General features: G+C 38.9%; 1 protein-coding gene across 7 annotated transcripts in view; it reads right to left on the reverse strand.

The window, feature by feature from the left end:
• Positions 1-12,476, reverse strand: part of LOC135103722 (RING1 and YY1-binding protein A-like) — an 82,473-nt gene that overhangs the window by 30,220 nt on the left and 39,777 nt on the right. For 5 of the 7 annotated variants that reach the window (XM_064010354.1, XM_064010357.1, XM_064010355.1 and 2 more), the window contains one exon: positions 7,873-7,992. The exons of 1 other annotated variant lie outside the window; for it this stretch is intronic. In XM_064010354.1, coding sequence (XP_063866424.1) covers positions 7,873-7,992 — 120 coding nt within the window. Of the gene's footprint in view, positions 1-7,872; positions 8,012-12,476 lie in introns of all 7 variants that reach the window. One more of the 7 variants, XM_064010356.1, reaches the window with a different exon arrangement.

Consider the following 12,476-nt stretch of genomic DNA (forward strand, 5'->3'; position numbering starts at 1 on the left):
GCTAAAACAACTTCTATGAAGTTAGGTGTTCTGAGATGTCTCCGCCAGTTTTTCTCACCCCCCCAGCTGCTAACTCTGTACAAGGGCCTTATCCGTCCATGTATGGAGTATGCTTCACATGTCTGGGGGATTCCACTCATACTGCTCTTCTAGACAGGGTGGAATCAAAAGCTTTTCGTCTCATCAACTCCTCTCCTCTAACTGACTGTCTTCAGCCTCTCTCTCACCGCCGCAATGTTGCATATCTAGCTGTCTTCTACCGCTATTTTCATGCTAACTGCTCTTTTGATCTTGCTAACTGCATGCCTCCCCTCCTCCCGCGGCCTCGCTGCACAAGACTTTCTTCTTTCTCTCACCCCTATTCTGTCCACCTCTCTAACGCAAGAGTTAACCAGTATTCTCAATCATTCATCCCTTTCTCTGGTAAACTCTGGAACTCCCTGCCTGCTTCTGTATTTCCACCTTCCTATGACTTGAATTCCTTCAAGAGGGAGGTTTCAAGACACTTATGCACCAATTTTTGACCACTGCTTTGACCCTTTTATGGGACTGGCATTTCAGTGGGCATTTTCTTTTTTATTAGATTTTTGTTGCCCTTGGCCAGTGTCCTTCCTACATAAAAAAAAAAAAAAAAAAGGACATGAGTAAGGAAGAGCTGCAGTAAACTGCTCCCTAGCTATAAGATTGGGATATGTTCTTAAAAACACAATAGTAAAGCTAATCCATCATAATGAGGTTGGTGGTGGTAGCATTCCTGCCAGCCAATACCATCCTGGGATTTTCTGACCATCATTTCAAAACAACCAAAGAAATAAACATATATAAAATCCATATTTATATTCTAAAAATGAAACAGAAAGCAATTAAATAACAGGTGTGCAAAAAGAAACTCAAAAAACTCTACAATTAACAGCTGAGCTGAAAGATGATAAGGACCCTATTCCTGTGTCTGGTGGGGGAGGAAGGGCAGGGGACCAGGGCTGGCTGGTGACAGCCTTGCCCAGGACAAGTGGGAATTGCTTTGCCTTTCTTCAACAAAGTGATAAGTAATATTTCCTGCAATGTATTTTTTTTTTTTTTATGTAGGAAGGATACTGGCCAAGGGCAACAAAAATCTAATAAAAAAAAATGCCCACTGAAATGCCAGTCCCATAAAAGGGTCAAAGCAGTGGTCAAAAATTGGTGGATAAGTGTCTTGAAACCTCCCTCTTGAAGGAATTCAAGTCATAGGAAGGTGGAAATACAGAAGCAGGCAGGGAGTTCCAGAGTTTACCAGAGAAAGGGATGAATGACTGAGAATACTGGTTAACTCTTGCGTTAGAGAGGTGGACAGAACAGGGGTGAGAGAAAGAAGAAAGTCTTGTGCAGCGAGGCCGCGGAAGGAGGGGAGGCATGCAGTTAGCAAGATCAGAAGAGCAGTTGGCATGAAAATAGCGGTAGAAGACAGCTAGATATGCAACATTGCGGCGGTGAGAGAGGGGCTGAAGACAGTCAGTTAGAGGAGAGGAGTTGATGAGACGAAAAGCTTTTGATTCCACCCTGTCTAGAAGAGCAGTATGAGTGGAACCCCCCAGACATGTGAAGCATACTCCATACATGGACGGATAAGGCCCTTGTACAGAGTTAGCAGCTGGGGGGGTGAGAAAAACTGGTGGAGACGTCTCAGAACACCTAACTTCATAGAAGCTGTTTTAGTTAGAGATGAGATGTGAAGTTTCCAGTTCAGATTATAAGTAAAGGACAGACCGAGGATGTTCAGTGTAGAAGAGGGGGACAGTTGAGTGTCATTGAAGAAGAGGGGATAGTTGTCTGGAAGATTGTGTCAAGTTGATAGATGGAGGAATTGAGTTTTTGAGGCATTGAACAATACCAAGTTTGCTCTGCCCCAATCAGAAATTTTAGAAAGATCAGAAGTCTGGCGTTCTGTGGCTTCCCTGCATGATATGTTTACCTCCTGAAGGGTTGGACGTCTATGAAAAGAAGTGGAAAAGTGCAGGGTGGTATCATCAGCATAGGAGTGGATAGGACAAGAAGTTTGGTTTGAAGATCATTAATGAATAATAAGAAGAGAGTGGGTGACAGGACAGAACCCTGAGGAACACCACTGTTAATAAATTCAGGAGAAGAACAGTGACCGTCTACCACAGCAGCAATAGAACGGTCAGAAAGGAAACTTGAGATGAAGTTACAGAGAGGATAGAAACCGTAGGAGGGTAGTTTGGAAATCAAAGCTTTGTGCCAGACTCTATCAAAGGCTTTTGATATGTCCAAGGCAACAGCAAAAGATTCATCAAAGTCTCTAAAAGAGGATGACCAAGACTCAGTAAGGAAAGCCAGAAGATCACCAGTAGAGCGGCCTTGACGGAACCCATACTGGCGATCAGATAGAAGGTTGTGAAGTGATAGATGTTTAAGAATCTTCCTGTTGAGGATAGATTCAAAAACTTTAGATAAGCAGGAAATTAAAGCAATAGGACGGTAGTTTGAGGGATTAGAGCAGTCACCCTTTTTAGGAACAGGTTGAATGTAGGCAAACTTCCAGCAAAAAGGAAAGGTAGATGTTGACAGACAGAGCTGAAAGAGTTTGACTAGGCAAGGTGCAAGCACGGAGGCACAGTTTCGGAGAACAATAGGAGGGACCCCATCAGGTCCATAAGCCTTCTGAGGGTTTAGACCAGCGAGGGCATGGAAAACATCATTACGAAGAATTTTAATATGTGGCATGAAGTAGTCAGAGGGTGGAGGAGAGGGAGGAACAAGCCCAGAATCGTCCAAGGTAGGGTTTTTAGCAAAGGTTTGAGCAAAGAGTTCAGCTTTAGAAATAGATGTGATAGCAGTGGTGCCATCTGGTTGAAGTAGAGGAGGGAAAGAAGAAGCAAAGTTATTGGAGATATTTTTGGCTAGATGCCAGAAATCACGAGGGGAGTTAGATCTTGAAAGGTTTTGACATTTTCTGTTAATGAAGGAGTTTTTGGCTAGTTGGAGAACAGACTTGGCATGGTTCCGGGCAGAAATATAAAGTGCATGAGATTCTGGTGATGGAAGGCTTAAGTACCTTTTGTGGGCCACCTCTCTATCATGTATAGCACGAGAACAAGCTGTGTTAAACCAAGGTTTAGAAGGTTTAGGATGAGAAAAAGAGTGAGGAATGTACGCCTCCAAGCCAGACACTATCACCTCTGTTATGCGCTCAGCACACAAAGACGGGTCTCTGACACGGAAGCAGTAGTCATTCCAAGGAAAATCAGCAAAATACCTCCTCAGGTCCCCCCAACTAGCAGAGGCAAAACGCCAGAGGCACCTTTGCTTAGGGGGATCCTGAGGAGGGATTGGAGTGATAGGACAAGATAAAGATATGAGATTGTGATCGGAGGAGCCCAACGGAGAAGAAAGGGTGACAGCATAAGCAGAAGCATTAGAGGTCAGAAAAAGGTCAAGAATGTTGGGCGTATCTCCAAGACGGTCAGGAATACGAGTAGGGTGTTGCACCAATTGCTCTAGGTCATGGAGGATAGCAAAGTTGTAGGCTAGTTCACCAGGATGGTCAGTGAAGGGAGAGGAAAGCCAAAGCCGGTGGTGAACATTGAAGTCTCCAAGAATGGAGATCTCTGCAAAAGGGAAGAGGGTCAGAATGTGCTCCACTTTGGAAGTTAAGTAGTCAAAGAATTTCTTATAGTCAGAGGAGTTAGGAGAGAGGTATACAGCACAGATAAATTTAGTATGAGAATGACTCTGTAGTCATAGCCAGATGGTGGAAAACTCGGAAGATTCAAGAGCGTGGGCACGAGAGCAGGTTAAGTCATTGCGCACATAAACGCAGCATCCAGCTTTGGATCGAAAATGAGGATAGAGAAAGTAGGAGGGAACAGAAAAGGGGCTACTGTCAGTTGCCTCAGACACCTGAGTTTCAGTGAGGAAAAGAAGATGAGGTTTAGAAGAGGAGAGGTGGTGTTCTACAGATTGAAAATTAGATCTTAGACCGCGAATGTTGCAGAAGTTAATGAAGAAAAAGTTGAGGGGGGTGTCAAGACACTTAGGGTCGTCGACAGAAAGGCAGTCCGACCTGGGGACATTTATGGTCCCCTCCCCAGATGGGGACTCCGAGGCTGGTGTAGGAGTCGCCATGATTTTAAAATTTTTGAGTGAAGGGTGTGTGTGTTATTAGGTGCTTGTAGTTTTGTGTGGAGGGAGAGAGTTGTCTTTAGAGGGCAGGCTGTGACTACCCCCTTGTGTTGTGAGACACAAAGGGAAACGTTCAGTGAGGTCACAGCTGGGTTTAATGATAAGTTCACAGCATCCCCTGAACAGTGCTTTAGACCTCACTGGGAGTAATTATCGTTTCGGCAGGTGTCTACTGCCTCCTCCATTAAATTTCATATGATGCCTAGAAAGTCTTATTTGATCCTATAATCAATTACTAATACAATAACATGGAAAAACAATGTAATCTAGCATGAAATAAGCGATGAGGTCAGTGAAGGGGTGGTACTGGGCCACTCTTCATAAAGGAGTGCTATTAGTTTGTTTTTCTGCCCCTCATGCATTGCTCAAGGAGCTTCCTTGTAACTGATAATAAACAAAGAGTGGCAGGAAGAAGGAAGAGGTTATTTGATAATCTGGCCATTTATCCCTTCATCTCAGATTTTACTCCTCAGCTCACTGATTATAAGTTCATTGATGTGTATGTTGTTAGTACAATTTTCTTTTCTATTTTCACTGATTGATTATTTTATACTCTGTGTTCCAGAAAGCTAGAAAATCTAGAAATCTATATCCCCTTCTTTCTCAAACTTTCCAGATGAACACTTTGGTACCTCTATCTTCCTTATTTTGCATAGTATTTTTCTTTGGACAGAAGAGCAGTGGATTATGAATGGGTCAAAAAAGGTTAATACTGGTAATTAATAATTTAGATAAGGCTAGTTCATGTCATGCATGTAACTGATAATGTTTATACTGTTTTCTGCTGTTTTTTCATGGGTATATAAATAAAAACTGTGGTAAGTGATGAAGGAACTTCTGAAAAAGATGATGCTGCCAGATTTTAGAAGGAAGGGTGGTAAGCAGATTTTTATCTCAAGATGTTTCTGCATGACAACAGTGGCTGTGTGCATGTTTGTCCTCACAGTGGGATAAAAAGTTGTTTCCTATACTTCCTTTCTGCCTTACAGAAAACCTAACAAAATGGGCTTCAGTTTTATCAGATTTTAGGTAAGACATTACGGAAGGATAGGAAGTAACTTTATCATAGACCACTATATTTATTTACATTTTAATCATAATTCCATAAAAAAGCAGCAGAAAACAATGCAACGTAAAAATGTTTAACTCCGTCTCATTTCAACCTGCTTCTTATTCTTTACTTTTTTTATCAACACATCTGTGATATTATTCTTCTGTCCAGTGATTAAAAAAAAAAGTAAATAAAATATTATACAATATAAAGGAGACAGAGAAAAGATAAATAAACCTCATAAGTGTAGAGAAGGCACCATCTGCACTAAGTGGAGAGTGGTTCATTGAGCCACACACCAATCACCAACAAGATCAGCTATGAGTTAGGAAAGATTCTTAGACTCCAGTTGCAGGCTAGAAAAGAATTAACTGTGGCACAAGGCACAACTAAAGGATGGGTTACTACATTACAATAATGATAAGACACTTCCTGTTAAGCAAGCTAGCATTATTCAATCTCAAAGAATAATTTTGTAATGGAAGTATGTGAAATTAATCATTCAATTATTGTTTTTGTGTGTGCATATATTATAGAGGGAATCATCTTTGAAGAAATGAGTGGTAATGCTACACTCATGGAAAGCAGGTGCAATTATCAGAATAATGATAAATTGGGGGACAGTATGGAACAAGTGAACAGCACAATTTGGTACAAAAGCTACAAGACCTTATACTTCCACTTTGGCATTTGACAAACATGTAGAAACTGTAAGAGAGCAGAATGTGTGTACATAAAAATTTAAGGCACAATGACAGAATTATACTATTAGGGATGATGTTGAAAAGTTATTAAAGTAGGTGTGGAAACAGATGACACTGAAAAAAATCCTCTTTAATAATTTTCAGGGAGGAGTACAAATAAATAAAAACAAACCAACAAACTTAGTACAGCCAGCAAATAAAAACAAACCAACAAACTTAGTACACCCAGCCCTCAATGTTTATGGGTTCAACTTTCATAGACTTGATTTCTCATGGGTTGACACCAATTAATTTCTCATACAGTGCAGCTCATCACATCACATCACATCACATCACATCACATCACATATCACATCACATCACATCACATCACATCACATATCACACACACACACACACACACACACATTGCCTACCATACCAACCTGCATTTTCCCCACTGCCCAGTAGTGTCATCACTTACACATTTTTTTGGACTGACTGTGTACATTTCCTATTGCCTATACATTTCCCACAGTTGCCCAGCTCTCCTTCTCCCTCACCTTCACTCACACACTCTTTTTCTGATTTGTTGCTCATTACTATACAACCCAAATATTGGGTATGAAAAATGTGTATCAAGGCTGCCAACCTTCTTGGTAACCCCCCTCTAAACCTCAGGCTCATGATTCAAGTTTAACAAGTATGCATACTCTGATAGAAATTTTCTGATTCAAGTTTGAGATGTAGTTCCTGAATGCTTAATACAGAAAGCAGTCCAATCTTAATTTATCCACAGCATGTCTGGATGTTGCATTTGTCAGGATATTGCATGTCTGATTAATTCTCTTTAGTTCCAATAAACCACAGCCATAACTTTCTGAGCTAAACTCTCTACTTTTCATAGCTATTGTTTAGGGTCTATTTAGCTTTCAGGATCATATTGAAAGATCAGTTTCAACCCCAGTCATAATCTTCTCTAAAAAAACTATTTACTTTAATCTTTGCCAAAATTACTAAAGAAAGATAAGCTCTTTCACAGAGCCAATACTTGTATAAAGCTTAATTCTTCAGGTAAACACGTCCTTACAATCTAATTTCATACACAATAAAGCTTAATTATTTTTCTAAGACCTTTTTCATTTATCCTTGTTATACTAAAAGAAAACTGAACAAAAACATATTTTTTTGCATGGAAGGGATATCAAAATTAATTTTCTTTTAGGATGAGAAAGAATTGCCATAAAGCTACCTAACCTTCACAAGTAGGGGATGATATGTTCAATTACCTATTGAACTGGGACACTTTAAAAAAATGACTCAAAATGTAATAAAATGGGCACTTTTTAACAATGATTCTTCTTAAGTAATGTATATACTGTATTGATACTGTTAAAATCAATGTTGTTATTTTATTGAAAATCCGGTATCTTCTGAAGTATAGTATATCTATTCTGTACTAAGTGTTTAGGCATGGCCCTTCTTGGGTATTCTCCTGTCCACTGTTCTGCCAAGTCAGTCACAATCTTCCTGTCTAATACATCAACTATTTATTGCTTCAAGATTAATCTGAATAAATCTGTTTCCATATTAAGGAGGTAAAATACAATGAATGTTTCATTTCTTGGAGAATAATACCAATGACTTAAGTGTATATACCATGACACTTGACCGCTGCTTTCGGACTTTGTCAAAGTTATATGGTGACTGGCCACAGCCACATACCATAGGTCAGATGAACTCCACAAGAGGGCACACCTGAATGCTCAGTAAAGAGTAGATTTACTATAATTCAAATTCCTATTCAGACACTAATGTTATGATATCCCAAATGTTGAGGTTCTAAGGTCTTATTGTACTTATATGGGTAAAATATCAAGAAGACAGCTTCAGAACACAGGTAAGATTACTAGAAAGAGAGAAGTCACTTGGAAGTAAATCAAGCTAAAGACTCACCTTGTGGATGTTCCTTTTCGTACATCACACATAAGACATTTGAAGGCCTCTGGGGAGTTTCGGTAGGTGCAGACACTACAGTCCCACATATTTTCTTCCTTATTCGTGCGCTTCACCCTCCTGCAACACCACCACAGCCCTTAGTGGGGAGACACAGGAAATGGGAAGATAGGAACAAGAAGTATAGTGGGGATATAGAGCTGAAAATAATGAAAACAGAAGTCTTCTACTGGTGGAGAAAAAAAAATCTGATGCAAAAGGAAAACATGATGAAGTGGATGGTACTTAAAAGTACACGTACACAATTTTCAATAACTCTTAAATATAACTAAATCATAAAACCTCTTCATAGAAATTACAAATACACAGGGCAACTTCCCACTCATTTTTTTACCCTTTAATATGGGTTTTATTAGAAACATTTCTAATATATATATATATATATATATATATATATATATATATATATATATATATATATATATATATATATATATATATATATACACACACACACACACACACACACACACACACACACACACACAGTGAAACCTTGGTTCTCGAACTTAATTAATTCCTGAATGTCATTCAAAATCCAAAATGTTTGAAAACCTAAACTATTTTCCCCATAGGAATCAATGTAAAATGGATTAATCTGTTCCCAGACACCAGTCTACACTGTCTTTAGCAGCTTATGACTGACACTCCCCACAGCCAAGATGGCTGTGGGAGCATCACAAATTATTTATCCAGAAAGGATGTAATGAATGAACTTAGTGACACAGAACTCATCAGAAGATAATGTTTAGACCGATCTAGTGAAGAAAACCTTACAGAGGGTCACAGAGAGGAGCAACCCACTTACCGCCAATATAAAGGTGATCATAACACTTAAGACATCTTGCTGCTGGAAAAAGGCCTTTAATGACTAACTGTAAAGAAGCATGCTGGGAGGAACTGACAACTGAGGGAGGTGAAAGTTCCTGGGGAAATATATTGCTTAATATGATTATGGAGAATACAATGACACAGCAAAACAACAGATATAGAAATAATGATGAGCCATTACGACTTGACCTTATCTTCATCAAAGAGCCTGAGATATTCAGAGGTTACATACAATCACCCTACTGGCAAGAGTAACCACATACTAATTGAACTGGAACTGAGAGATGTATCATTTGAAAGAAAACAGCACTGCACTGGGAAGGCAGGTAGTTTATAGCAAAACAGACTTTTGAAGAACTCAGAAAATATTTTAAAGAGACAGAAAGGAGCAACTTTTTCATGTCATAATTGAGTGTTGAACATAAGTCAAAGCTTGGAAATCTATAAACAGGGAATGGAACAACATGGACCAAAATTAAAACAGGAGATTAAAATTAGAGTGGTTTGACAGGTGTGGTGTGGCAAAGGAAAGAAGAGACAGGGCATGGAAGAGATGGAGGAGGAGACATCCGGAGAGGTAGCTGGAATATACAAGAGCAAGAAATGAATATGTGGAAATACATAAGAGGAAGAAAATTACGAGAACACAACTGACAAACATAAAAATTGACCAAAACTCTCCTATAGATACGTGTAACATATTGAAAAATAAACAGGAAATGAGGAAACCATGCACAAGTGGATTGGAGTATGAGGCCAATTTGGAAATGGCTGAAATTATGAATGAGCACTTACAATCAGTCTTTATGATGGAAAGTGAATGGGATGAGGAAGGACAGGAGCAAAAAAGATCAGTCTCAATGGGAGATATAGAGGTCACAGTCCATGAAATAAAAAAGTTAATGAGAGTTGGATGTGAGGAAGTTACATGGACCAGACAGAATTACAAACTGAATATTAAAAGAATGCAGTGAGGAGCTGGCAGATAAGATACATAGCATTATAGAGAGCTTACTAAAGGAAAGAAAAGCCCAAGAGACTGGAAAAAAAGCAAATAGTCCCAATATATAAAGAAATGACAAAGAAGATATGTGGAAAAGAAGCAAATAGTGCCAATATATAAAGAAATGACAAAGATCTGAGTAATTAGACCTTTATTTTATCCCTGACAAGTGTGGTAGCCAAGATTTGTGAAAAGTTATCAAGGACAGACAGACTGAACAGCTGGAAGCAAACAGCACACTGACCACGAGTCAATTTGGATTTAGAAAAGGCAAATTATGTACCACAAATCTGATGTTTCTACTATAGAATAACAGATATAATTCAAGAAAGAGATGGATGTGCTGACTGTGTACTCCTCAGTATGGAGAAGACTTTTGATAAGACTGCTAAGGAAACTAGAGATCATAGGAGGAATGCTGGAATGGATGAGAGACTTTCTGAAAGACAGGGAAATGAGTGATAATTAGACAAGTATTCTCCTTAAAAGGAAGTTATCAGTGGGATCCCACAGGGATCAGTATTGGTCCCAGTTATGTTTGCAATATATATTAATGATACAGATGAAGGAATTGATAATTATATGAGTCTCTTTGCTGATGAAGTTAAACTACTGAAAAGAATGAGTAATGAGGATGAATGTGAAATGCTGCAACAAGACATTGGTAAAATTTGGGAATGGAGCTGCAAATAGGAAATGGAGTTCAACATCAAGAAATGCAGTGTAATGGAGTTTGGAAAAAGCAAGCAGAGGATTTCAGGGCAATATAAACTTAAAGGAGATATCATAAAGAAGTCAACATTGGAAAGACATCTGGGAGCATTCATATCAGACAACATGTCACCAGAGAAACACGAGGAAAGCTAAAAGTAATTATGAATTAAAGGTAGCCAGCCAGGAAAAGAAGGACCCCAAGGGATTTCATCAGGTATATAGGACGAAGAATAAAAAAAATATAGGTCCATTAAAGACAGCAGATGGGGAGCTGGTTAGTTCTGGGGAGGAGATAAGTAAAATTCTGAATAAGTATTTTTAACTGTCTTCACCCAGAAAAACAAACAGGATATGCTGAATAGTGAACAGATGTTTAGAGCAGATGAGAATGAGAAGTTGACAAATATTACCATAACTAAAGAGATTGTGGAACAGGAGATAGATAGGCTAAAAAAGTTCAAGACACCAGGACCAGATGAAATATATCCCAGAGTACTTTAGAAATGCAGAAAGGTTATTAGTGAGCCGTTAGTTTCTGTCTTTAGGAAATCAATTGAGTCAGGTGAGGTACCAGTAATGTAGAGGCAGGCTAATGTAGTACCCATCTTTAAGAAAGGAGATAAAACTTTAACGTCTAATTATAGATCTGTAAGCTTAACTTCTGTTGTAGGTAAAATAATGAAGTCAGTAATAGTCATGAACATTAGGAAGCTTTTAGACAATTTGATAAATCAGTCACAGCTTGGCTTCACAAAGGGGAAGTCTTGCCTGACAAACTTGTTAAGTTTTTACAGTAAAGTGTACGAGACAGAAGATAATGGTTATGACATCTTATCCCTGAACTTTAGTAAAGCATTTGACAAGGTATGCCCGCCATGAGAGGGTCCTGAGAAAGGTTAGGCCACACGGGAAAGATGGGAAGGTGTTAAGCTGGATAAGGTCATGGCTAAGCAACAGGCAACAGAGAGTTGTAATAAACGGCTCTAAATCCGAGTGGGGTCAGGTAATTAGTGGGGTGCCACAGGGATCAGTATTAGGGCCATTGTTGTTTTTAATATATATCAATGACTTGGATAGTAGAATTAGTAGTGATGTTAGTAAATTTGTGGATGACACGAAGATAGGTAAATTAATTGGGTCAGAATCAGATGCCATCGCCTTGCAGGCAGATTTAAATGGGAAGAATGAATGGATGGACAGATGGCAAATGCAGTTTAATATCAACAAATGCAAAGTACTTAGCATAAGTAGAGGAAACCCACACAGTAGGTACACAATAAACAATGAAATTCTGGTAGGTTCAGGGTACAAAAAAAATTTAGAAGTTATAGTTAGCTCTGAACTTTGTCTAAGAAAGCAATGCATAGAGGCCAGAAACAGGGCAAATATTACGATTAATTTTTAGGAGTGTTAAAAGTAGAAGGCCTGAAGTAATATTAAGAACATAAGAACATAAGAAATAAGGGAAGCTGCAAGAAGCGGCCAGGCTTACACATGGCAGTCCCTGTATGAAATATACCTCCCTATTTCCATCTATTATCCCCATCCATAAACTTGTCTAATCTTCTCTTAAAGCTCTCTAGTGTCCTAGCACTAACAACATGATTACTGAGTCCATTCCACTCATCTACCACTCTATTTGAGAACCAATTTTTTTTCCTATCTCCTTCCTAAACCTAAATTTTTCAAGCTTGAACCTGTTATTTCTTGGTCTACCCTGGTTGCTGATCCTAAGAATTTTGCTTACATCTCCCTTGTTATAACCCTTATACCACTTAAAAGACTTCTATCAGGTCCCCTCTTAACCTACGTCTCTCTAAAGAATGTAAATTTAACAGCTTCAACCTCGCCTCGTAAGGAATACTCCTCATCCCCTGTATCCTTTTAGTCATTCTCCTCTGTACTGATTCTAACAGACCTATATCTTTCTTGTAACGTGGGGACCAGAACTGCACAGCGTAGTCTAGATGAGGTCTGACCAGTGCCAAGTATAACT

Source organism: Scylla paramamosain, chromosome 9 (assembly GCF_035594125.1).
Source record: "Scylla paramamosain isolate STU-SP2022 chromosome 9, ASM3559412v1, whole genome shotgun sequence".
Lineage (NCBI taxonomy): Eukaryota > Metazoa > Arthropoda > Malacostraca > Decapoda > Portunidae > Scylla > Scylla paramamosain.